Genomic DNA, 27,151 nt, shown 5'->3' on the forward strand with positions numbered 1-27,151 from the left:
GCTGGTACAGGCTTTCAAAATGTAGACTCAGAGCCAAAATCTATCCTGTAGTCATCCTATGGTCAAGGTTCAATCCAATACATTAACATGACTTGATTATTGATTAACACCAGTTAGTTCTTTCCCTGCATAGAGTGATTGGAGGAGAAAGATGTGAAGCAGAACAGCTTAGCAATTATGCCTTCAGAAGGCCACAGAAACATTAAACACAACACAGTTGGTTTTGCTTTGTAAACTTACTGGGGCATGGCTCCAGATTTTGATCTGAAATGTTCACTATCAGAATCAGAGGAACTGGCACCTGCAGAGAAGTAGGAAACAGAATGATCAGAGTTAACATCAGCTGTAATACACAGCTGCATGTTTTTAAACAGGCGGCATGTTTTTAAACAGTATATTTAAGAAAATGACCATGATTTCAGTAATGCTGAAATTTCCTTGGCACTCTGGTGCTCACCAGCCTTCCCCCATCCAATTATTTTAATTTATTTAATTTAAACATTTTAATAAACCACATTAAAAAGAAATTAGCATTCTGAAAAGCTAGAATTTTATGTTTGTTTCTCATAAATCCTTTGGATTCCATATAAAATCTATACACTTAGAAAACAAAAATGATAGTGTCTTTAGCTCAGTGCTTTGTAAGTTTGCCTACAACTGAGAAGATAACAAATTGGTAACTGACAGGGAGTATAGGTGGTGGTGGGGTTGAACCAGTTTGACATATAGAAAAGTGTTGCTTTCTGTCAGGCCATGTTATGAATGGGCAAGTCTTCATGACAACCATTCCCTTTGACTGCTTATAGTACACTTTGAAAATATCAAATACAACCCCGCTGCCTCTACAGACATGACTACATCATCACTGTCATCATCACTACCCAGCAGTTCTTGGAGCTGAAAAATAAACAGTGTACCCTCCTATGGGAGAAAAAAAAAGTTGCCTGCCCTGTTTTACAACATTTCAGCTTTTGTTTAAAAACAATTTTCAAAAGTCTAACTTGTTGAAAAGGACTAATTAGAGTAATGCAGAATTATAAGAACATCAGACTTTTTAGTCAATGTAGACACTGACAATTAAGACATGCAGATACAGACTGTAGACCCACAAACTTGTCAAAGGTAGAGCTGTTGCTATAAATATGGTGGTAGCAACAGAACTCAACGCATGACATTTTTATTGCCATGACTTCTTACCTTCAACAAATAATTCTGCTGAAGTAGAACTGGAGCCAAGAGAATTGGAGGCCAGGCAACAGTAGCGCCCTGTGTCGTCCTCAAAAGCTTCTGCTATAATGAGTGTCTGGAGTCCTCCACTTTCAGAACAGATCTGAACATCAGGAGAATTTTGCAGTTCTTTACCTTCACAGAACCACCTTTCATCAATACCCAATGCACAGTGAAAGACAAGGAGAAGAAGCAAATCAGAAAATAACTTAATATTTATAATAAGAATGTTATAAAACAGCAACAAACTTTTACATGAGAACTGCTGATCAGAATATATTGGTATTTGAATTCTTAAAAGTTAGAATCATTTTGTAGACTTCTCTGGAAAGAGGTACTTGTATGCATTTAGATAATTACTTGCTAGTTGGCAAGCATACTAGTTAAGGGTGTTGTTAAGAGCTTTCCTTTAGCTTTGCGATAGCATTTTTTAAAAAAAAGAAAATGTCATTGCTATGATCATCTAACATAGAAGAAGCTTCCAATCCAGAAATAGGCAAGTAGGGATCCTCCAGATGTTTTGCAGCATTTCCACAATTCTTTGCCACTGGCCATGCTGGCTGGGAATGAATGGGCATTCAAAACATCTTTAGGACATGTTGCTTACTGCTTCCCTAGCCTACATGCATACAATGAAATAGCTGAAGAGAGCCATATACTGCAGTATTTAGGAACCCTGCAAAAGCAAGTTCTAGGTAGAGAAATAGATTCCTAAATGCATGTATTGAAAATGGAAGCAATATGTCCACAGATTTTCTCTTCCCTCCAATCTGCAAATGTCACATATTTCTGACATATGGGATGGAAAAAGGTAAATAAACTTTCCATGGCTAAATGCTTAAAAACAACAAGAACAACTTTGGCTTATACTGTTTTCAGCATTTTCATGCTTTTTTCTCACCATCCTACAACACACTGAATTTACTTTCCTAAACAGTTTAAGGCAAGTTGCAGGTATAGAATCGAAATCAAAACAATTTATACAGCCTTGTATATTGTACAATAGCCACTGAAGAGGTTACGAACTCTAAAGCTGTTGCCAAACACTTATACTTACAAGCTTTCCTAACATTTGTTACTATTCAGTTGTTTGGTATGCTTGCTGTTTTCTTATAGATGCTTAATTTACACAATTATCTTGTATATTACACTCTTCACAAGATTAGTATTTTAGTATTTATGCGATTTTTATTATATATATATATGTGTGTAAAAACAAGTATATATTTTCTTTATATTAATTAAATCTATATTCTTACATATATATTCATGTCATATTAAACAATTAAATTATTTATATTTAAATATTTATATGGATAAAATTTTAAAAAAACATACATTTAAGCTATATGCAAATACAATCTTTAAATAATCCTCTAATCCAAGAAAGGTATGTCTTAGGGTATAAACTTAAATCTGCAAAATTACATCCCTTCCCCCCACTTTGACAGTTGAAACTTCGTGAGTAAAAAACTAAGGGCAAAATTTTGAGAAACAAGATGTCTGAACTAATACATTACTTTTTTGAAAATACATTTCAGGAATATCACATAAATCATAAGTTATTTGGCAAAACTACTTTTAAACTTTTGGCTTTATCTAAATACTTAGACTGACATATCCAAACTATTGCTATTTCTAACAGCAATTTATTTAAATCCAGTTTAATCATCAGAGATAAATCTGATTATTTTCAACTTAATATATTAGTTATAGTCACCATTAAAATTATCCAAATAAAATGGATTTTCACAATTTAGTAATCCCCAAAGGGATTTCTAGGAAGAAATGGTGAACTGAAGATGGCTCTTTTAGACGACCATGGCGAAATGAAGAGCCGGCAAGTAGACTGGCCTTGAGTAATTCCTCTCCATACAAGGAGAGGACTTGAGATCAAGCACAAGTGCTCCATGCAGTTGCTCTTTGTGAGGAAACCACAAAACAGCTGTCTCCAGCAAGTTTAGAGGACTGGGAGATGAGGGAATAGCCATCTTGTTCAAACCACAGTCGGAGCCCTTCAAAAGGACACTGGGTTCACATACTGCTTTTTCTAATCACTTGCAGACATTGCTTATTAACTGCTTTTCCAGCTATTAGGAACCGTTGGATCAACAAGTTTTACTGCACTGGGCGAGTTTCCTTCAATCTTTAGTGAAATAAGTTTTAAATACAAGTTTAAGGATTTTTTTTTTTAATAAACAGCAAAAGGGTGATTAGAACTTCGATTTTAGAAAGTTACAGATGGACTAACGGTCCAGATAGATTTGAAATAAGGTTTTGGAATTAATTGTAAGAATCCTTCCCAAGGGAGAATGCTTTTGTTTTGAATGCTCTTAAAAAAACACGATAGGATGGGACTTTGAAGGTTGGACACTATAGGGAACTAGAAGGAACTAAAGATTACAATTAAAGGAGAACACTTAAATTTGACTTATTAATACAGAATGCAGCAAATTATTTAAATGTTGGACATATTGAAGGATATTTTTGAACAATGGACCCAGAAGTTAATTTTAAGAGCGTCTACTTCTACAGATAGACTGTGTTTAAAAGATGTTATGGAAGAAGAGCAAGTTTTACTGGACAAGACTGAGACTGATCTGAAAGTGGATTTAAAAATGACAGGCTACAAGAATGATATGGCAAAAAGGTGCTACACTGGACATGCAAATGAAACTGGCTGATGTCTTAATAATTAAAAGGGATATACAAGTAACCAACCAAGAGAGTGACATGGATAATTTTCCTATATTGGATTTTCAAAAGAGGTTTGTTAAAGCTTTGAAGAATTTTGTGAGAAGGGACAAAGAAAACATGAAAAGAAATCAAGTTTTAGGACATTGTTTGAAGGGACTAAATATCAAGTTTGTTAGAAGTAAAAGGAAGGAATATAAAGTTGATTTGATCAAGGTTAGAATAGGTTAAAATGTTATCTCTGGTAACCCTTAACAGACTTTTGCTGATCAGGACTGAAATGAGGTTTTATGGATTTCTTTATAGATAAGAGATGGGATGTGGGAAGAGGAGATCATCTGTTTTATTTTAAGAGAAGGTGATAAGTTACTAAAATTGTTGATACTTGTTGTGATAAAGGGGGAAGTCACTTATTTATATATCTTTTTCTTCACTATAGTCTTATTTTTTCTTTTCTTTTCTGTACTATTTCTTTTTTTAGTTTGTATTAATTTTTATCTTTGTAATTGTAATAGTAATAAAATTACTATTAAAAAAATAATCCCCAAAGGCATTCATTCAAATTAGTATTATACCCAGAAAAAACTCCAAAGTCAGCCCCTTTCACTGGATTTGGACACTGGTGGAATGTTTAGTGTGTCTGCCGAGTTCACCATCTTGTCATTTTTTTCCTTTCCTGCTTTGGCTTTGTTGTATGTTGTTTCTTATTATATTGTTTAATGTATCATGAGCTGCCCAGAATCACTTGGAGTTGGGCAGCATCAAATTGAATAAAATAGCAAATTGAAAATGGAGCTTCTTATGTGAATTTGGATTGGTTTCCTTAAAATCATCACCAGTTATAAGAAACTGTAAATAACGAGGGCATTTTGGTTTAGGAAATCATGAACTATCCCAGAAATATTTAAATTATGGCGATAAAAACCAATTATTTTAGCGTTAATGCTAGTAAGACAGATCCTTGCTCTCTGCAAACAACACTTTTCAGAAAAAACCAATTTTTCTTAGTCAAATTCAGATTGCCTCACAGTCTGGCAGACCAAATTTTAGAAAAACTATATACAAAACTCTGAAGTCTATGTTTAAGGATAAAGATTTTCTTTCCCTGGACTAATATAAAATTGAAGCTCCAGCATTTTTTTTAATCAATTCACATGGCTGCAGAAATCTGATCAAAACTCAAATAGGTATTATATTTTACCCTGCATTCTGAATGGTGTTCCAGAATATTTAACTGAATTATCTCATGGCTTTAGTGCACAAGTTCCCCATCTAATTTAGGCATATACGATACTGTGGAATCTGTGGAATGAAGGATGCTGCGGAATCTCAGACACTAGAGAATAGGAAGCAATCTTATCAGGAGCCCATTCATCAGGAGCAAATATTGTCATGCCTTCCTAAAGTTTTCAACTGTAATTCTCACAGTATCTTACCGCTAGCCATGTTAGCCAGGGCTAATGGGAACTGAGGTTTCTACCCCTAGATCACCCTGATTGGTGAAGTCATTCCAAGTTTTAAACATGTTTTTCCAGCCTATCTGGAGATGCTGCAGACATTTCAGAGAAAAAACACGTGCTCAGCTAGCGAGCTACACCACTGCCCCAGTATAATATTTCTATTATTTTATCATCCTGAATCATTGTAACTTTCTTTAGAGATGATCATCAATTTTCCCAATTTGAAGTTTGAATCTGTTGCTCAGTCTTGTAGGAATGTGATCATGAATACTAATTTATTTATTTGGATGGTTAACTTGCCAATCTTGATTTTGTAGGACAATATTTAGGTGAATACAAATCGAGTAAGCGTATGTAAGGAAATACAAGTATAGCTTCAAGCATTGATTGATCAAAGGCCAAAAGAAAGCATATACTGATGTACAAGCTTTTAAACATAAAATGTATCAATACAATACAATACATCCAACACATTTTGAATGACCCTTTATTGAATAAAAATCTGCTGCAAGGTTAGGAAAACTGAAATTGCTCCTTAAGATTTTGAATTAAGAGCTATCTGAATATAGGCTGATGGTTTGCATGCAGAAAATGATCTGCATTGATAGATATTTAATCAATCCAGGACCTGTTTTTCAAGATGGACTGAAAATTTACTCTGCAATGCGCAAGACAGCAGGTGGTATAATATAACTGTGCACCTGCACTAAAGAAGGAAAGTCAAACAATCACATGGCAACTTCAGTTCTGCCCAAATACCAGATTGTTTCCAGAACCATTCTAAGAAAAAAACATCAAGTACTATTTTTTTTAATATACTTTATGTAATTTTACTAATAGACATGACAATCTAATTCTACTGCAAAATAGTCCTTCCAATTATTCTATCACCCAGAACATGCTTGTGTAAGCTGGCGTCAGACAATTTAGACAGAAATAGGCATATTGTATACATTTCAGAGGAGAGCTTGGCAGTCTTGACATTGTTCATTCAGAGGCATTTGGCTTATAATTCTTGGCAATGTTGGCTAGGAATTCTGAAAGTTGCAAACATCTGGAGGGCACCTGGGAAGGCTGAGCTAGTAAGTTAAGTTTCAATTTTGTTTATTAACCATTATGGATTCATTATATATTTCATGTATCAGCTTTGATCCACCCTTCTTCAAACATCGAAGTTTGAAGTTAGTACTTGTCTACTAACACAGTCTTACACTTTAGTGAATACATACTGTATGAAATCATCCCACTATTAACTAGTGCTGACTATGAGGGTCATTGGCAAGTCCCCAAAACAAAAACCTCTACAAAGAGAATGCCATCTGACATGCCATCCTTTCTTTGTAAGAGATTAATAAAATAGCAATGTCCACTCAGACAAAAAATATACAGTGAAGTTGTGTTTATATTTTAAAGACAGCCCCATTGTAGAATATTGCTTTGTCTAATCAATGCATTATAGAGCTTATGCATATCAAATGACTCCCATTCAGTGCTAGTGAAAAACTATGTATACAAATCAAGAAAAAACAAATTCCATAATTTTTGAGGTTAGGAAATGATATTGGAACTAAAACATTATGCTATTATTTCTTGTGCTGTAATTAAAATTCAACCAATTTTTATTATTGTGCCCAGAAAGAACATGTCACTTCTGCATAGAGCCACTTCTATTGTTTACTCAGTAGTGTCACGTGACTTAGTTTTACACTCTGGAAATAAATGCACCTTATAAGTTAGGCTGCCAGTATTTTTTTTTCCCTATCTCTCCTTTTCATTGCAGTGGGTATTCAAGCTAAAACTTCTATGGTGCCAAGAACCTGGATTTTATGAGATCTTCTCTGCTTAATTATAAGCAAAACAGAGATGCTGTAGTATGTTTTTATGCATTCAAGATATTTTTATTTAGATAAATACATAAAAGAGAACAGGCTGCAGATGAAGTCAGAAACGTATTTAAACAAGTCATATTCTCTGGAATTTTGCACACATTATTCTGCTTTTGCATATATTACCACTTGTTCAGGATGAACAAAGTCAGAAGTGAACTTGTTAAACAATTTGTCCTGACACAGCATTATCACATTTTATTAGCCAAGCAACCAATTTGCCCACTCTAATGTAGATATATACAGTAAGTTTCAAATAAATCCTAATTAAATAAATGAATCATTGTACGGGAAACAAAAACATGTCCTTTTAAGAAGTATTTTTTATTGTTTTAATACTGTGTCTTCATTTTATAGATCAATTCTGTTTTCTGCATTTGCTTCCAAGAGCATTTCCCAACATAGACCATTAGATTTGATACCACATAACTTATTCAATGAAAAACACAAAAAGATAGCTATTACAAAAGAAAATAATTGCGCCACTTGTTGCAGTGGTGGTTTTTCAAGGTAATTAATGAACGTGAGAGGTTGATCCATCAATTTTTTTCCTTTCAGTTTGAAGAAAGGATGCTGGCTTGCATCCAGTGTCCAGTTACATATGCTTATGTTCCATTAAGATGTATGCATAATTTTAGATTTCAACCTTTTTTGTAACATATAAATTATCTTCCAAATCAAAAAGGCTTGCATAACGTTAAAACTGTAAGAGAAAGTTTGTAAACTGTACCAATACTATATTATCTTCTTAAAGTGGGTTATAATGCCTATCTTATCAAGTTATGACTCCTGTACTCCGTGTTTTCTCATTAGCAACCCCAGAATTATGCAACGATCAAATTAATGACTGTTTCAGTATGCATATCCTGTGCCAGAACAACCAGAAAGGATGGGGGTGGAGATCAAAACATTAGGGGTTATGGGGGTTATAATGTGTCTGGTCTTGTATATCAAGTGACAGCTTGAAATCTGCTTGGGTGACCAGATGTTGTTCTGCAGTTACTACATCTTTGCATATATATTTTGTAAATGATTCTTTGGGGAAAAATTTGTATTTAATTCTCTTCTCAACACATAAGTCTGGACAGACAATCAAATTGCCCTCAGGTGAGTGGCTTTCCTCTGGACTTTGGAATAATTAACAAGATTTCCTGTAAGAGCCTGCCAAATGGAAAGGAAGGCTTTCCACATTGTGCACAGATGTCTGTTTCAAAAAAGAAAGAAAGAAAGAAAGAAAGAAAAAGAAAGAAAGAAAGAAAGAAAGAAAGAAAGAAAAGAAAGAAAAGAAAAGAAAAGAAAAGAAAAGAAAAGAAAAGAAAAGAAAAGAAAAGAAAAGAAAAGAAAAGAAAAGAAAAGAAAAGAAAAGAAAAGAAAAGAATCACCCCTAAGAGCTAGATCACATAGATCACATTTATCAAATGGTTATTCAACTGCCAGGTGGTAACAGTTTCATACCACCAAAGGATCAGAGATGCAGTCTTTAACGGTGCATGTGATAAAGGTTCAGAGGAGAAGGCTTGAGTTCATCTCAGATTTGCCTCTGGAAAGAACAAATGGCTCAGTTTCAAGTTTTTGAAAGCTATGACAGCTATTTTCTACCGAAAGGGTGGAGTATTCTTCCTGCAATCAAGGACCAGATACTCTTGGGTGGGGCACTTTGTCAGGAAGTACAGAGTGGCAATGGGAGATTTCTTATTTAGAGACCAATTTCTAATTACTGCATTACAGTCATCTCCGGAGAGTCCAAAAACAAAATATTTGTCAGTACAATGTAGGACAGCAAACATTCCAACAATGATTTACCAACAAATACCAGAAACTTTTTCCTTCCTACCAATATTGTTCCTGAAACCTAGGAATACATAAGCCCAGCAGAGAACTCTTCTAATTTCCAATGGAATTCACTTAAAGGCAAGCTATTTATGCACAACAATATCAACTTGCAAGAAAAAACATTCCTAAAGATGACAGTGAACAGGTGAAGCTTCTATCATGACTATTCTCTTTTAGGAAAAGGCAAAGAGACCATACATGTGGAAAATTTAAACATCAACATGAAAATGTAGACAACCTCTTCGTGATATGTAAGTGCAAACAAAAGTTCTGCCAGGATGGTGTTTTCAAACAACCAGTCCTCCCATGTTTGTTCAGAGGTGGATAATATTATCGGGCATCATCTTTGAAAGTACACTAATAACAAAAATCTCTCACATATGAAAATAAGTAATGTATTTCTTATAAAATCATATGCCCTTTTCATGGTAATACTTGAACCTATATTATAAATTGTATATGTAATTATAAATACAAGAACACATTTTCTAGACATTTGGGGAGATATAGTCTCCCAATATGAAAACACTAGGTTCAAAAGACTGTTACTGATAATAAACTAGATTTTATTGTTCCATCTCCTAACATCTTAGAATCTTCCAAGGATTGTTAACCCATAAAAACACTTTTCAAATACTGTACAGTTATGTGTCCTTCTTTTTTCCTCTGTTTTGTTTTTGCTAGACCCTGATCCTAACCGTAACAAAGAAGCTGTTGTATCCAACACCCCTCGCCACATGAAGACGCCATTATAATTTTTTCCCCAGTGTAGTGCTTTCCAAATGTGTTAGAACTGTATCTCTGCCAATGTCTAGCACTTGTTATAAATTCTGGCTTAATTTGAACTCTGGACCTTATGTAAGCCACTGTAAAGGCATCAATGACCTTGTACTATGCAGAGCTGCAGGTGCTAAAACACACTAGATTCAATGGGTCTTAATTTTCCATGTGGATTAGATCCATGAAACATCTTACATGTAGTTTATCTGCATTGGAGAAATTAACAGCATCTATTTATTAGTTGGAATAGACAAACATTTCTTTCTTATTTGTATGTTTGCCACAACCTCTAATAGATTTCTAGACACAGAAGGGAATCTGTGTCTAGCAATCAATGTTATGCTTTTGGGATTACAGAAATTGGAGAAATGAATCAGCAATAAAGTGGGCAACCATTGGTTGAAAATTAAGGAACTTAAGTAAAACAGTTCAGGCTTTCCTGTAATATATAATCCTGCAGTAATCAGTAAGGGTCACCAAGGACTAATGAAGGCTGATCCTGCACACTCCTTTAAAAGATAATTTAAAGTGGCAGTTAACAAAAGGCAGAGAATTGTATTTCTGTCCACTGTAGATATGGAGATAGATAAACTATAAATTAAAAGGCAGTATTAACCCTAATCGTGTTAATTAATATTGCTACAGTTTATTTTTTCACTGTACCTTTTTGCTTTTCTCTCATATATAAAATGCTGTTTGCCTAAAATCCCTATTACTTATTTAAGTTTTTAATCATTGCTTGTGTTAGCCATTGTTAGCTGCCTTGTCATTTATAAATTACTATCAGATACTTCTAGACTACAGATGATCTTCAGTTGCAATATTTTGGTCATGTTTTACACTGATTCCTATGTAGTGAAATGTACAATGGATAAATATGCACACACACATATACACATATTCTACTGAGAAGTGATACCGAAGAATTTTTAAATAAAATTTTTAATAGATGTGACCTTAAAAATCATGCAAGAGTGCTCTCTTAAAGAAATACTGAATTTTATGAAAAGTATCCCATATCTTTCCCAGTATCCCAATCGGGCATGGTTAAAACAAAACAAGAAAAGATTCAGTAAAAAGCAAATCTTTTATCAAGACTATATTAAGTTAAAACTTTTGGAAAGATTATGTTACTTCCAACATAAACTATCGCTATAATAGTTTTTGGAGTTGTGGTGGTCAGAAGGCTATACAAACACAGGAAACTGCCTTATACAAAGTTCACAGCTGCATGCACCCATTGGCATCAGTGTTTTCTAGAGAGTGGCTCTTGAGGAGTCTCTGACAGCTCTACCAGAGAAGCTAAAAATTAAACTTGAAACCTTTTGCATACAAAGCCACCTTTCCCCCCCCCCACCCCCCATCCGGCCAAGCAGAGCACATGCGTAGCATACAAAACATACCAAACGTTTTTAGGGAGGACTGGAAAAGACACCATGGCATTAAGTTATGGAGAACAGCAAGCAGTCAGTGTAGCAATGATTGGTGATCTGACTTGTAACAGAATAGATTTATATGTTATTAAAATCTCTGTATACAGAAAGTTGCCTTAAGGCCTAGGTTCACATAATATGCTGTGCTATAATTGGTTTTAACTAGAACTTACTGAATATGGAAAAATGGCTTGCTTCATATGCAACATGAAGCCATAAATGGTGATTTACAAGCTACAAATAGATGGGTTCGCATAATATTCTAATCCATGAAAGAGGGATGAAAAGCAGAGGGGAAAAAATTGAAAGAATATGAAAAGGTTGATTGGTGTGTAGTTATTAAAATGGTGCTTATTGACCTGAGTAATACTACATCCTGGAACAAAATATAGCTGACTAGGCTATCAATCCAAATACTCCCCTTTTTAGAGATTTAGTACAGACACCTGAATATTTTTACTTCAGTTAAGTTAAGTTCCTAATTCCCATGGGCCTCTATCATGAAATGAATAAAATGACATAGGCCTTTTTATTAAATATGCTTAGTTTGCAGTCTTGTCACATTAACTTTATGTGAATCAGCTCATGTTTCAGTCTAGAATAAACTGAGCATGTTTAAAAAGTCAGGTTCTCATTTACTGAGTATTTTGTGTAAGGTAGGCTTTGCATCTTGTGAGATGCCAGTTGCACTACCTTTTTTAAATTAAAAAAGGAAGGTGTTCAAAATAAAGTAGCTCCATTTATTCTATTATAAAAGGAACCATGCTTACAAAGGTACTAGTAATCTGCTCTTCTATATCAAATCAAATCTTTATTACAGTCACAGACCAGGATAAGCTTTTCTATATTCATTAGCAATTCACAACCTCTAAAACATTTTTATAATGAAATGAATTTCCAAGATGATTCATAAGTGTACAATAATAAATACGTACACTAACATTAAACAATCCACTAACAATTCATGCTAAACCCCAACAGAAATAAAAAAAATATATTACCCAAAAAAATGCATGTAAAAGTATTAAACTTATCAAAATCAAAATGTTGGCCTATTAATAACTCCTAAATTCTCATGGACTCTAAGTGCCTGCAACAATGGACATAGCCAGCTTAGTCATGGACCTTCCCAAACAGAGGACCTAGATTTACAGCACACTAGTTCTGAATTGAAACAAGAGAATTACTATATCAAATACCTATTATTCATTCATTCAGTTTAACAACAACAACAAAAGCCTCCCACATAAATACCACAGCAAGATCTCTTTCCAGATCTTTTGGGAATTCACAGCAAGAAGTCCAAGGCATCTAACTAGATTTGCTGTTGTTTCAGAAACTTTTCGCCAAATTAAAGAGTGAACATACAGTACCAGTCATGAGATCTGGGTGGTGGTAGAGGGAATTGAGTAAACAATTTGAATTTCGAAGAATACTTCATCAGGGAAGACAATGCTTTCCTCATTATTTATATGGCTGCTTTTAATTTTAGGGTAAAAAGACTCTTATGAGCTTGGGATCAAATAAGAATGGCTGCAGTAAAATTTCTTTTGTCACACATTATGGGTACATGGCATGAACAGAACTGAGGAAAGGGCACAAGAAGAAATACATCTATTTGAACAATACAAAACTGTTCCAAATTCGAAGGAATCTGCACATTTCAGAAAGGATGAAGATTTTTATTTCAATAAAGTTTATATTTCTAAAAATGGAGTTTCAACAATTATTTGCTTCTTTGTTCTTTCCAGCAAGGATTAGAAGAATCTGACACCGACTCTTTACCTTCTCTAGGAATTAACTGCTGTATAAGTGACTTTGACATCACCCATTCTTTTCTTCTGTCCATTTTTCACAAGGATTCTCAGCTTCTGGGCGGAGAGGCAGCGCATAAGGTAAGGTGCGCGGGGTGCCTCAAGGAGGTACGTGGAATCCTTCAGCAGGGCACTCTTGAAACAGCCCCCAGAGATGAGAGGGAGCCAAGATCCAAGCAGGATTCTCAGCCCCTGAACAAAGAGGCAGCGTGTAAGGAGCGGAGCACGGGTGCCTCCAGGGGCTGGGTGGAATCCTCTGAGATTCCAACTCCATGCAAGCAGGCATGAAGGATTTAGCCAAATCCTTCATGCCTGCTTGCACAGAGCAGGAATCTTTCAGCAGGGAGCTCTTGAAACAGCCCCCAGAGACGAGAGGGAGCCAAGATCCGAGCAGGATTCTCAGCTCCTGAGTGGAGAGATACTCATGTGCAGCCTGTGCTGGGCCTCCCAGGGTCTCCCCCATCCCTGAGACACCCCACTCTCTTTACCTGGGCCTCTGTCTGCTTAACGACCCACGAGATCACTTAACAACCACAACTGGGAGTGCTGATATTGCGGTCGTTGAGCGAAGCAGTCAGTGCCATCTCGCTTAATAAAGGCTTGCTCAATAACTGAGATTTTGGTCCCAATTGTGGTCGTTAATTGAAGACTTCCTGTATTTTAGAGAGAGAACAAGATCAAGTAGAGGGAATCCCATTTATGCTTCTTTGGAATAGGCAACATAGAACTCATGGACACCCTTGTTCCTGTGAGCCAGCCTGCCTGTTTTATTTGTTCATATTTAGATCCTTTTAATAATACTAATAAAATAATAATAAAACTGTAAGCAGTCATGCTGTAAGCAGACCCTAGCCTCTAGCACATACATTACTTCCTAACCAATCTCTAGGCTCAGCATAGCTTCCTAGACATTTTAGAAAGAAACAGTGGATATACATAATACTTCGTTTGGAAATATCCAGGGAAAAATGGTATATATTAGAACAGCAGAGAGCATCCTGGAAAGCTAGAGTAGATGGCAGGGTGGAACAACCTCACCAGTTTGCTTTTCAATAAATGAGTGCTTGTGACTTGCCTTATACTGCACAGAGAGTTATGCAGTCATACTTAAACAATAAATTATAGGATTGGGTGGGTCCATTTAGGCCAAGTCCAACCTCTCCTCAATGCAGAAATCCAAATTGAAGCATCCCTGATAGGTGCTTAGCTTCTGCTTTAATATATCTAGTAAAGTAGAGCCCACTACCACTCTGGGTAACAGCTCTTAGAAAGGTTCTCCTAATGTTCAATTAGAAATTTTCTTCCTGTAACTTTAATCTATTATTGCTTGTGTTCTGCCCTCTCAGATCATGGAGAGCAGAACCTGATCACCTTCTTTGGGATAGCCTTTCAGTACATGAAGAGTCCTACTATATTATGCCTTGGTCCTCTCCTCTTAGGGCTAAACAGTTCCATTCATCTCTCCTAGGAAACTTAGTTTCTGGCTCCCCAACGTTTTTTGTTGCCCATCTCTGAACCTGTTCTGCACCTGTGCCTTTGATTTTTGTTTCCTAAGTGATATATCTTTCCAACCTGCTGAGGAACCACTGATGACAATTCTTTTGAGTACAACTTCTGAGCCAAATATTCATCTCCTTAATTACAAAGTCATCCAGTGCATGGTTAACTGGTTTGCTAATCAGAATGTCATGAGTACTTTATCAAATGTTTTTCTGAAATCACAAGATGTTATATCTACGGCATTCCTACTATATATTTTAAAAGATAATAATGAGATAAAGTTAGTCTTGACAAGTGTTGATAATACTGCATTATTTTCAAGAAGCTTAGAGATAAATTGCTTTATGTTCTCACTAGAATCTTCCAAGTATTGATATCAGATTGACCAATCCTTTATTTTTTTTGAAAAAAAAACTAGCGCAATTCTCTAATTAACTGCCCCTTATCCAGTTCTCCAAATTTATCAATGCTAATGAATAAAGTTTCAACCTGACCATTAGTTCATTCAGTATCCTAGGGTGCAATGTATCTGATGTTAGAAATTTAGCTTCAGTCAAGCAAATTTAAGCATAGCCAGAGAATTGGTACTGTGTCAGCCTCAATTTTCAATACTGTCCCTTTGACCTGGCCTTCAGAGTTTCCTGGGGGAACTCAAACTTGCTGGAGAACAAGTTAAATAGGAGTTACATAGTTCTGCCTTTTTTGTTAGCATTTTGTTGTCTTCATTTGTATACTGATTCCTTTGTTGTTGTTCTCTTTTGAACATTGTGACAATGGATTTGTACTGAAAGAAATCTTTACATACAATCACCAAACAACAAAATGTAATTATTATTTTTTGAATTTCATAATTCTGTCCCTGAAATTCAATCAAATGCTGCAGCAAGCTTAAACCATTCCTTTATTACTGAAGCTGCTTTTGGATTTTTAAATGGACATTTGCAGAAACTTTGAACTCTACACTGATGGCAGTTGCTTATTTTAATGAAGCACTGGGCATTCCAACATTTATTTGACTTATATGGCTGCCTGTCTTAAGAAACACAATCCAAGACAGTTCACAACAGCAATAAAAAACAAAACAAAACAACAGAAACAATAAAAGCACAAAAGTAAAACCCCGGTGCCTCAGCCATCCTTTTCCAACAAAAAAAATACTCGGGCTCCAACTTCATCTTACCCCACTGCTTGGGGTAAGATGCAGCTCTTTAGCCTTCCAGAAAGCTAAAAGGGAGTGCCAGATCCCAGGGGAAGGGTATTCTACACAGGGTAGGGGCTGTTATGGAAAAGGCACACTTCCTAGGTCGCACTAGATGGCAACATTTAAGGGAAGGAATTTTAACATAATTTACAAAGCATCATGCAGATATTATTTAATTACTGTCATAAGGTTACATATCTTCATCTCCAAGAAAGAATATTGTTTTTTAAGTATTATGTCAGTATGTGTTTTGTTTTTAACACTGGATGTTTGGCATTTGAAGCAGTATAAATACGTTAAACAACACTTTGGAAGGCACCAGGTTGGGGAAAGAAGCATGAAGAGATCCATGAGCACTCACAGGATTAAACTATATTCACATTCGTTGTGTGATGTTCCTGTTAAAGGAAATGTAGAACAATGCCCACATCCAAGTAATTTTTCTTGCAGACTACTAAGGAAAAGAAATGTATCATCATTTATCTGTGTGATCTCCAGACAGTTTGCTCCTTCTGACAGATAATTAAGCTGAACGTTTTTGTACAATTTCCTCCTTGTGGGTGGAATATTTTCCCCTGAAGACAAAGTGTGGTAAGCTTATCTACATTTTCAAGTCATTTCACTAATTCATTTGTTGAGATGTCAGGGTTCTCCCTATTTGCCTCTGTTCTCCTGCCAAAAAAAAAAAAAAAGGAAAAGAGGGGCAGACAGACTGAAGTATAAGACTTCTAAGTGGGAACTGCTTAATTTTCTCTGTAGTTCTACTCACATATTCCTACTATATTTCAGCAAAAGCAAGGCCATACTTTCAGTATAGCTTCCAGTACCTTCTCTGACACTCTACATCCATATACTGAGCGTGGTTATTTACAGTGGACTCCTATGCAGCAACTCATGTGTACAAGCTCAGCATAACTGAAATGTTTCTATAATTAGGTATTCCTTATCACATGGAATAATTCACACAATCATTTGCTCACCATTAAGGTATGAAGATTAGCAATTAAATTGTTGGGAAAAGAACAAGAAAACTAATGTAATATGGCCTGTATGGTAGGAGTTGTTTGTAAACCTATTTTTATGGCTAGTCCTTGTAAGAACTAACCAGCTAACCACAATGTAAATGGAATGTTATAAATGATAGTTATAGAAAACTGTGGAGTAAACATATATCCAACAATATGAATCCCACTCTCCAAACCACGTACATTGTGCACTTCCTTAACTTATTGCCCTTCAGATGCACTGGAGAAATCTTGTTCAGATATTGGAAGGATTTTACGTAAGCAATGTCTGTGTATCAATCAGTTCTCAGTCACAATTGAGAGAGCTACATAGCTTGTATAACTGGGAGAGGCATTGCAAGTGCTACACCCTGAGGTACAGATATGGGCCACTGTGGTCCATAGGAGTCTCCAAAAAGTCCCCAGTAATGGTGAGCTATAAATGCTGCATAATGTACTGCTGTCATGTATCAGAATAAAGCAGACAGTGCAAATGCAGACTGTGTGCAATACATTATTTAAAACAGCATTCCTAAATGGTGAATAAAACCAGCAACTGGATAGACAGGAATGCCAAACATTCTTTTCCTATTCCTACCCTACTAAAATAGTTACCAACATTTTTTTTAAAAGATTGATCAATTACTTCTATTGGAAAACGTTACATTTTGATTTTGCAAATCAGGCAACTTCAGTCTGGCACTCTTAGGCTGATACAGTTCCCATCATGCCTATCTAGTTTTGAGAACAAGGGGAAATACTCCAACACAGTGAGAGACATTTGGTTGGGAAGCCTGAGTTACTAATACAGATGTAAAATTAAAACTTATGAGACAACAAAGTAAGAGTACATTGAGCACTGAAAACACAGTAATATATCAACTTTGTTGTTGCTGCTGCTGCTATTATCTAAGTTCAACACTAAGATTAATAATGAAATAGAATCAATGCTGATAAAAATTTGTTAAGCAGGCAGCTCTGAAAACAGAAAGGTGGACCATCTCATTATTTAACTTAGGTTCTATAGGAGATGCCAGGTACATTTTCAGCCAGTTTCGCCACCCTGGGCTCCAATGAATCCTAATTATATTTGCCTGCTAGTGCCATTGGGGCTTGGGAAAGACACAATATGTCATATTCTTTCAGGATATCTAGTTACCTTTTGCAAAAAGGCCCCACAAAAAGTTTCCCTGTTATATTTCTCCCATGAGAAAGTAAGGGTAAGCAACCGGCTTCCATGCTGACAGCTTGGAGAGCATAAACAGAACCTTGAGGTTGATTCAGAGTTCTGTATTTAACAACAAGATCACCCTCCTTTGCATTATTAATATTCTGAAGAATTAAATTTAGTACTGTACATGTAGAATTGCTAATATTATTTACCATATTCTATTGTCGCTACTATCCCTTTCTTGTACCTAGCCCAGTAAGATGACCAAAGATCTGGAAATATCTCATGTTGTCTGATCAGACAGTGAATTATAGCCACTGAATTAAAAAGTCTAGTGTACTGCAGGATAGTCTACTCTTGTTACTGCTAAAAACATCCCACAGATATAAATCTCCCATAAATATGTGGGGGAAATGAAAAACATCATGGTAGCTACATGTTTAACTGGAGAATGCAAAAAATCCAACTCAAATGAAAGACTATAACTGTTGTGGGGAGGAGGGGAATAGAAGTGATAGTTATGTATGTGAACACATGCTAATTTTGCTGAATACCTGAGTGGTAAATTTACTTAATACTGGAATTGGGTACAGAAAGTAAAATACTAAGAATGTGATGTTTCAATTACAAATGTTGAAGTATAAAATAACTAAGGCTCAAATAAATATTTCGATTTCAAGTGACTTTTAAAAATGAACATTTTTGCTTTTAATCAGCAAAAACCATGCATTTTATAGAGCCTATGTATATTATTAAACTTATATGCTTCCATGTTACTGTTGTATTTAGCAGTCAAGAGCCAGTTTGGTGTAACGGTTAAGGCATCAGGCTAGAAACCCGGAGACTGAGAGTTCTACTCCTGCCTAGGCACAAAGCCAGGTGGGTGACCTTAGGCCAGTCACTTTCTCTCAGACCTAGGAAGGAGGCAATGGCAAAGCACTTCTGAAATCTTGGCAAGCAAACTGCAGGGACTTGTCCAGGCAGTCTCCAACAATTGGACATGATTGAACAGATAAAAGAAAAAGCTAAGTATACTTTCTTTTTTGTGTTTGCTAAAGGTAAAGGTAAAGGTTTCCCTTGACGTAAAGTCCAGTCATGTCCGACTCTAGGGGGCGGTGCTCATCTCCGTTTCTAAGCCTTAGAGCCGGCGTTGTCTGTAGACACTTCCGGGTCATGTGGCCAGCATGACGACACGGAACGCCGTTACCTTCCCGCCGAAGCGGTACCTATTGATCTACTCACATTTGCATGTTTTCGAACTGCTAGGTGAGCAGGAGCTGGGACTAGCGATGGAAGCTCACCCCGCCGCGCGGTTTCGAACTGCCAACCTTCCGATCGGCAGCTCAGCGGTTTAACCCGCAGCGCCACCGCATCCCACCGCGTGTTTGCTAGTTAATCATTATTTCTGATATGTTCTCTATACATGTTCAGTAAACTGTATTTTGTTATACAACTTGGCACCGCTTCACATAAGAGCTGCTTCTATATTTGTAAGAGATCTATCATCATGTTCAGAACTTTATTTTGTCCTTTATAGTTTTTCTGAGAGATTCTTTTACCCTGTTCTTTGTGGTTTTAGCACCTCTACATTATCTCCTTCACCAATGACTGCTTTGCATTTGACTATTAATATGTAACTACTAACTTTTTAGTTTTAGAATAAGATTAAATTTATTTACATCTTGTGTGCTTGATCTCACTCTTGAAGGGGGGGGAGGGGAGAGAGAGATTGATTTCCCTAGTTATACCCCTCAATGCTCCCAAGTCAAGAGGTAGTGCTATAGAATTTATTTCACTTTTATAAGGATTTTTTGAATTTGGCACTAAGGGATAAAGCGTATGGGATTATTACCTATTTCATATGTAGTGATCGGGGGGAGGATACCACACAAAAGCATCCTTCTAGAAGACAAGTAGTGGCAGCAATAACTGCCAACTAGCTACAGCAGTGCAGAAAGGTATGTAAATCCAGAAGGTTTCTAGAAGAAAAGGGTTAAGACCTGCATAATTACACCTTATGAGTTCAGCCCTGCTGCTATAACATTTTGAATAAATATATAATGTGACTTTTTAAAAAAAAATCTGAGAAGACAAGTAACTCTCACACGTTCTGCCCCAAGATGAAAACCAGATCTAGTATGTGACCTCCAATGTGAGTTGTCCCCAGGATGACCTAAGACAGGTCCTTGGTTGTCATGGTGGCCACAAATTCCTAAGCCATCTCTCTCCCCTCTCCAAGGAAGTTAGGTTGAAATTGCCAAGTACCATCAGCCTGGGGAACTCTCCTCCTCAATTCTATGATGAGGTCAAGAGCTCAAGCAGGGAAGCTGAGCAATAACAGCACTCCTGTACAAGGTACAGCAAACTTGTACCTTGAGCCAAACTTTACAAATAAAGCTGTATATCCAGTTATCTGCAGAACAGTTGTCCTAGATACCATCAGAATCTCACAGATAATTGTCACAGCACCTCTCCTACTGTAGTCCCATGGTTGATGCCAAACCTGAAACCCACATGGACTCATCTCTGAGAGGGGATACTCCCCCACACCATCCAGGTCTCAGTAATGCAAATCAGGTCTGCCCTCTCATCCACTATAGATCATAGATCAGATTATATTTATTGTAGGCAGACCTGGTGTTTAGCAGCAAGAGCTTAAGGCCAGGGACTCCAACAATCTGGAAACCTGGTCCTTGGGCTGAGGGACAGAAGTTGGGAATGACCTCAGATGGCCAACCCATATTCCACAAGACAAGGCAGAACAAAGATATTGCCAGAGCATGTTTGTACCATGATTAGGTACAACTAGTGACACAGTATAATAGGTATAATTCCATTCTTCTGTTATACTGTAGTGATATGTAAGAGATTCTCTGAAGATCTTTTCAATTAATTGGGTACAACAATAAAAACTGAGTGGTTTACAGTGCCATGTGAAAATGTTTTCAATGGTAGGCTTCCTCTGCAGTAATAAATCTCCTTTTCCTTATATGCAAGAAGACATCCCATTTGAATATGGGCTGCAAATCTAGCAAATGCATTAATTCATCATCCTTAGATATTCAGGATGCTTCAACAATGATAAAAAAAACCACTCAATTTAGTTTCTTACAGATACAAGCTATGATACTTATAGAAAAACCTAAACCACTGGGCTTTTAAAATAATTTTAAAATGTCACACCCTCCCATTTATAATGTAGATATGAAAGTAATTATAATGAATTGTACGTGCAGTGTCCTATCCCCCTCCAATTCTTCCTTTCCCTTCCAAAACAGACTAACAAAACTTACTCAAAAGAGACATGGTTTTCTTTTTGGGAAATAAGCACATTTTAAGGGATTCCCTATCATGTTCTTCAAAGTACAGTTATAATCAGTGAAAGTAGTAGTATTAAGTATAGCTATAACATTCACTAAAATTTAAAACAGGATGCTTGTCAAACTTCTATATCAGCAGTAACTAATACATGGTAGGGGGCCTCATATTACCCATAAAGATCTCACTTTTAGTCTTCTAGCTAAGCTCATTCAGCCTTCATGTGTTCAGTTTGACCCAGTCATCTATTTGGAAGAAGGCCACTGCCTCCCAACTTACCCCAAAGAAGCTGATATGTTTTTGAATAGCTTCCAGTGCCAATACTCCAAATGGACACTAATAGGCTTGGCCAAACTACGTTCTTGTCACAGCTGTGTCAAACTTAAATTAGAAATGTAAGTCTTATTCTACAGAATAAAAACATAGTTCATCCTGATTTGAGAGCTAGAAACAACAGAAATATATTATTCAATCTTAGGGCAAAGGTTTAGAGGAACCATGATTAATACACATATTTTTAAAAGTCATATGGGTAAAAAATAATGGATAAAATGAATAATTCATTCTCCAGTTAAGTTATAAATTTTCCATCTGGACATCCAATAGCATTTTATAAATAAAGACGACTCCAACAGTTTTGTGGTGACCATCATAACGTTAGCCTAGAATTATTAATGGTTATCATCTCCTTGGAAGATAAGACGGATGCCTTCCATCCTCTGTTCTACAATTGACGTATTATACATAGTACATAAAAATATGTAGAGACAGGATAATAAGGGTTCTGCCAAGTTTAATTTTGTACTGACTAGGCAATGCAATTTAATCTCTTAGAGAATAGCTAAAAATGCTGACAAAGAATCCACAATAGCAGTTGACAATGCAGCCACAGGCCACTCACCACCTTTCAGGATCAACACAATTGCTTAATGGGTTCTCAGACAAGTGTATCAAACCATCAACTTCAGTCCCATCCACTTTTTTCCTTTCCCGTCTCTTTCTACCCTATTCCTGACCGGTGTCAGCCTTACAAGGTAGACCGGACAGGAAACCCGACCAGATGAGCTAATTGTACTTTATTGTAAGGTTACATTAACAGAATCTTGAGAGTCTGAAAGTAGTTCTTTCCCCATCCCCTTTACAGGCCAAAAAATTAGGGAGGGTCTCTTCTGAGCCTCTTGCCCTGTCCACATTCTTGCTGCAGGCTAAGTTGCCTTTTATCTGTCTGTTCCCTTAGTTCTGTCTTGTTGCCCTATTTCCCAAGGTCATTCCCACATACCACTACACCAGAGAGTTCCAGCCAAACCACCTTGATTCCAAGTGCCTAGAAAAAAAGTTGCAGACCAAGGACAAGCATTTTTACAGCTGTTTACCCTCAATATTATAATTTTTGGGTGGGCATTAGACACCTAAAAAGGACAGTATTGCGCAGCAGTCTAGTCTAGCCAGTAGTTGCTTCTGAATACTATTTACAAACAAATTTCTTTATGTGTGTTCTCCTTTCTACCTTTTATAGTAATTCTATTAAAATTATAATTACATTAAAAAACTAATACAAACTAAAGAAAAATAAAAAACAGAAGGTGGGAAAAAGAAGAAAATAGAAAAGAAAAAAAAAGAATATAGTAAAAAATATATATAAAGAAATGACTTCCCCTTCATAACAAATATAAAGAAATGACTTCCCCTTCATCAATACAAAAAAACAATTTTAGTAACTTATCACCTTCTCTTAAAATACAACAAATGATCTCCCCATATCCCAACTCTTATCTACAAACAATCCAACAACCTAAGAGACGGCTTTATACATGGACTTCCCCAGATGCACAACACCGAAATCAGATTGACTACATCCTTTGCAGCCAAAGGTGGCGGACATCTATACAGTCGGTAAAAACAAGACCTGGAGCTGACTGTAGTTCAGATCACGAACTTCTTCTTGCACAATTTAGGATCAGACTAAAGAGATTAGGGAAGACCCACAGATCAGCTAGATATGAGCTCACTAATATTCCTAAGGAATATGCAGTGGAGGTGAAGAATAGATTTAAGGGACTGGACTTAGTACATAGGGTCCCGGAAGAACCCTGGACAGAAGTTCGCAACATTGTTCAGGAGGCGGCAACAAAATACATCCGAAAGAAAGAGAAAACCAAGAAGGCAAAATGGCTGTCTGCTGAGACACTAGAAGTAGTCCCAGAAAGAAGGAAAGCAAAAGGCAACAGTGATAGGGGGAGATATGCCCAATTAAATGCAAAATTCCAGAGGTTAGCCAGAAGAGATAAGGAATTATCTTTAAACAATGTGCGGAAGTGGAAGAAGACAATAGAATAGGAAGGACAAGAGACCTCTTCCAGAAAATTAGAAACATTGGAGATAAATTCCAGGCAAAAATGGGTATGATCAAAAACAAAGATGGCAAGGAGCTAACAGAAGAAGAAGAGATCAAGAAAAGGTGGCAAGAATATACAGAAGACCTGTATAGGAAGGATAACAATATCGGGGATAGCTTTGACGGTGTGGTCAGTGAGCTAGAAGCCAGACATCCTGAAGAGTGGTTGAATGGGCCTTAAGAAGCATTGCTAATAACAAGGCAGCAGGAGACGATGGCATCCCAGCTGAACTGTTCAAAATATTGCAAGATGATGCTGTCAAGGTAATGGATGCTATATGCCAGCAAATTTGGAAAACACAAGAATGGCCATCAGACTGGAAAAAATCAACTTATATTCCCATACCAAAAAAGGGAAACACTAAAGAATGTTCAAACTATCGAACAGTGGCACTCATTTCACATGCCAGTAAGGTAATGCTCAAGATCCTGCAAGGCAGACTTCAGCAATTCATGGAGCGAGAATTGCCAGAGGTACAAGCTGGGTTTAGAAAAGGCAGAGGAACTAGGGACCAAATTGCCAATATCCGATGGATAATGGAAAAAGCCAGGGAGTTTCAGAAAAACATCTATTTCTGTTTTATTGACTATTCTAAAGCCTTTGACTGTGTGGACCATAACAAATTGTGGCAAGTTCTTAGTGGTATGGGGATACCAAGTCATCTTGTCTGCCTCCTGAAGAATCTGTATAACGACCAAGTAGCAACAGTAAGAACAGACCACGGAACAACGGACTGGTTTAAGATTGGGAAAGGAGTACGGCAGGGCTGTATACTCTCACCCTACCTATTCAACTTGTATGCAGAACACATCATGCAACGTGCTGGGCTTGAGGAATCCAAGGCTGGAGTTAAAATCTCTGGAAGAAACATTAACAATCTCAGATATGCAGATGATACCACTTTGATGGCTGAAAGTGAAGAGGAACTGAGGAGCCTTATGATGAAGGTGAAAGAAGAAAGTGCAAAAGCTGGCTTGCAGCTAAACCTCAAAAAAACCAAGATCATGGCAACCAGCTTGATTGATAAATGGCAAATAGAGGGAGAAAATGTAGAAGCAGTGAAAGACTTCGTATTTCTAGGTGCAAAGATTACTGCAGATGCTGACTGCAGTCAGGAAATCAGAAGATGCTTAATCCTTGGGAGAAGAGCAATGACAAATCTCGATAAAATAGTCAAGAGCAGAGACATCACACTGACAACAAAGGTCCGCATAGTTAAAGCAATGGTGTTCCCTGTAGTAACATATGGCTGTGAGAGCTGGACCATAAGGAAGGCTGAGAGAAGGAAGATCGATGCTTTTGAACTGTGGTGTTGGAGGAAAATTCTGAGAGTGCCTTGGACTGCAAGAAGATCAAACCAGTCCATCCTCCAGGAAATAAAGCCAGACTGCTCACTTGAGGGAATGATATTAAAGGCAAAACTGAAATACTTTGGCCACATCATGAGAAGACAGGACACCCTGGAGAAGATGCTGATGCTAGGGAGGGTGGAGGGCAAAAGGAAGAGGGGCCGACCAAGGGCAAGGTGGATGGGTGATATTCTAGAGGTGACGGACTCGTCCCTGGGGGAGCTGGGGGTGTTGACGAACGACAGGAAGCTCTGGCGTGGGCTGGTCCATGAAGTCACGAAGAGTCTGAAGTGACTAAACGAATAAACAACAACATCTACAAACAAATCCTTAAAACCTTGTCATTACAGTCCTGATCAAGAAAAGTCCATTAAGGGTTACCAGAGATAACATTTTAACCTATTCTAACCTTGATCAAATCAACTTTATATTCCTTCCTTTTACTTCTAACAAACTTGATATTTAGTCCCTTCAAACAATGTCCTAAAACTTGATTTCTTTTCATGTTTTCTTTGTCCCTTCTCACAAAATTCTTCAAAGCTTTAACAAACCTCTTTTGAAAATCCAATATAGGAAAATTATCCAGGGCACTCTCTTGGTTATTTGTATATTCCTTTTAATTATTAAGATGTCAGCTGGTTTGTAGCATCTTTTCCCCATATCATTCTTGTAGCCTGTCATTTTTAAATCCCCTTTTAGATCAGTCTCAGTCTTGTCCACTTGTTCCTCCTCCATAACATCTTTTAAACATATGTCTATCTACAGAGGCAGAGACTCTTAAAATTAACTTCTGTTAATTAATTTGTTAATATGTCCAATGTAAAATATTTTGCTTTATCCCGTGACTGTAAGTAATGTTTGAGTGTTCTTCTTTTATTGTAATCTTTAGTTCCTTCTGGTTCCCTCTAGTGTCCAACTTTCAAAGTCACACCATATCTTTTTTTTTTTTTTAAAGAGCATTCAAAACAAAAGGTTTTTCCAGATGAAAGAACACAGATATCCCTTTTGCACTGGCCCCCCTCTAGTCTTGTTTCAGCATCGGTAATATGACATTTCATTGCTGTGCACTGTAATGGGAAGTAGGCTTGCTTCTACTGTACACACACATGCAAAGAAATGAAAATACAACTCAAAAAGAAAGACCAGTTACAATGAAGAACAGTGGTTCAACTCTATAGAAGTTTTTTTTTTTTTAAATAAATAAATACACACACACCTCAGTACATATTTCTCCAGGTAAAGGCTAATCACTTGCTTTTAAGTGAGAGAGAAAGAGACTATAGTTCTCTTTCCCTTAAGCAGCCACAACTCCCAAAGTAGGATGGGTAGGAATTCTTGTGTATATGTACACCGTACCCTAAAGTTACCCTAAATCTTAGGCTGTTTTATTAGAGGAAAGATCAGTAGGACTCATTTGTTATTCTGGTTCATCTACATGTCCATCATAAGAAATCATCCTTTGTTCAGAAGGATTCTTGTAACGTATATAAACTTGACCCATATCTTCTGATATAAATCTATCCTTCCAAGCAATTAAAAAGAAAATTTCAAGCATCCTAGCCAAATGTTTGTTAAAAAACGTCAAATTGGAGACATGTGGTCTCAATAAGGAAAAGAAATTAACACAAAAAATAGTATTCTGTAAAATGTCTGTTCCTTATTCCTTAAAATATCATTTCTAGCTAGTTCTGACCACAAAAAGCCATCTGGTGGCTAAATCTTTTAAATAGTGGAATGTGCTTGAATCAACAGATCCATGCTAGAATGGACTTTTGGGGCAATTTCTACCTCCCCAGGGTTAAGAATCCCTTAAAGGTTAAAGCGTTGAAGGCAGAAAGTGACATCATGGTTCACTCACCCGAGTGGAAAGAATCTGAACTGTTGTAAAGTTACCACAAGATACCACAAACCACAGCTGTTCAATATTGCTCAGACAGAGCAATTTTTTAAACTGAAATACACAGATACCACAATCAGCTGGCAAATACACTGAATGATGTCATTAACCAAAGATGGTTTTGTGTTCCTAAACCCAGCCATATATGAAGCAGCCAATCAGTGAAGAACATGGGCCCTAGCCACTTA

General features: G+C 36.7%; 1 protein-coding gene across 1 annotated transcript in view; it reads right to left on the reverse strand.

The window, feature by feature from the left end:
- Positions 1-27,151, reverse strand: part of PALLD (palladin, cytoskeletal associated protein) — a 247,839-nt gene that overhangs the window by 159,649 nt on the left and 61,039 nt on the right. Inside the window, exons 3-4 of the mRNA XM_063310551.1 lie at positions 1,198-1,376; positions 241-301 (exon numbers count right to left, since the gene is read on the reverse strand). Of these exons, the coding sequence (XP_063166621.1) occupies positions 241-301; positions 1,198-1,376 (240 nt within the window). The remainder of the gene's footprint in view (positions 1-240; positions 302-1,197; positions 1,377-27,151) is intronic.

Source organism: Candoia aspera, chromosome 8, assembly GCF_035149785.1.
Source record: "Candoia aspera isolate rCanAsp1 chromosome 8, rCanAsp1.hap2, whole genome shotgun sequence".
Lineage (NCBI taxonomy): Eukaryota > Metazoa > Chordata > Lepidosauria > Squamata > Boidae > Candoia > Candoia aspera.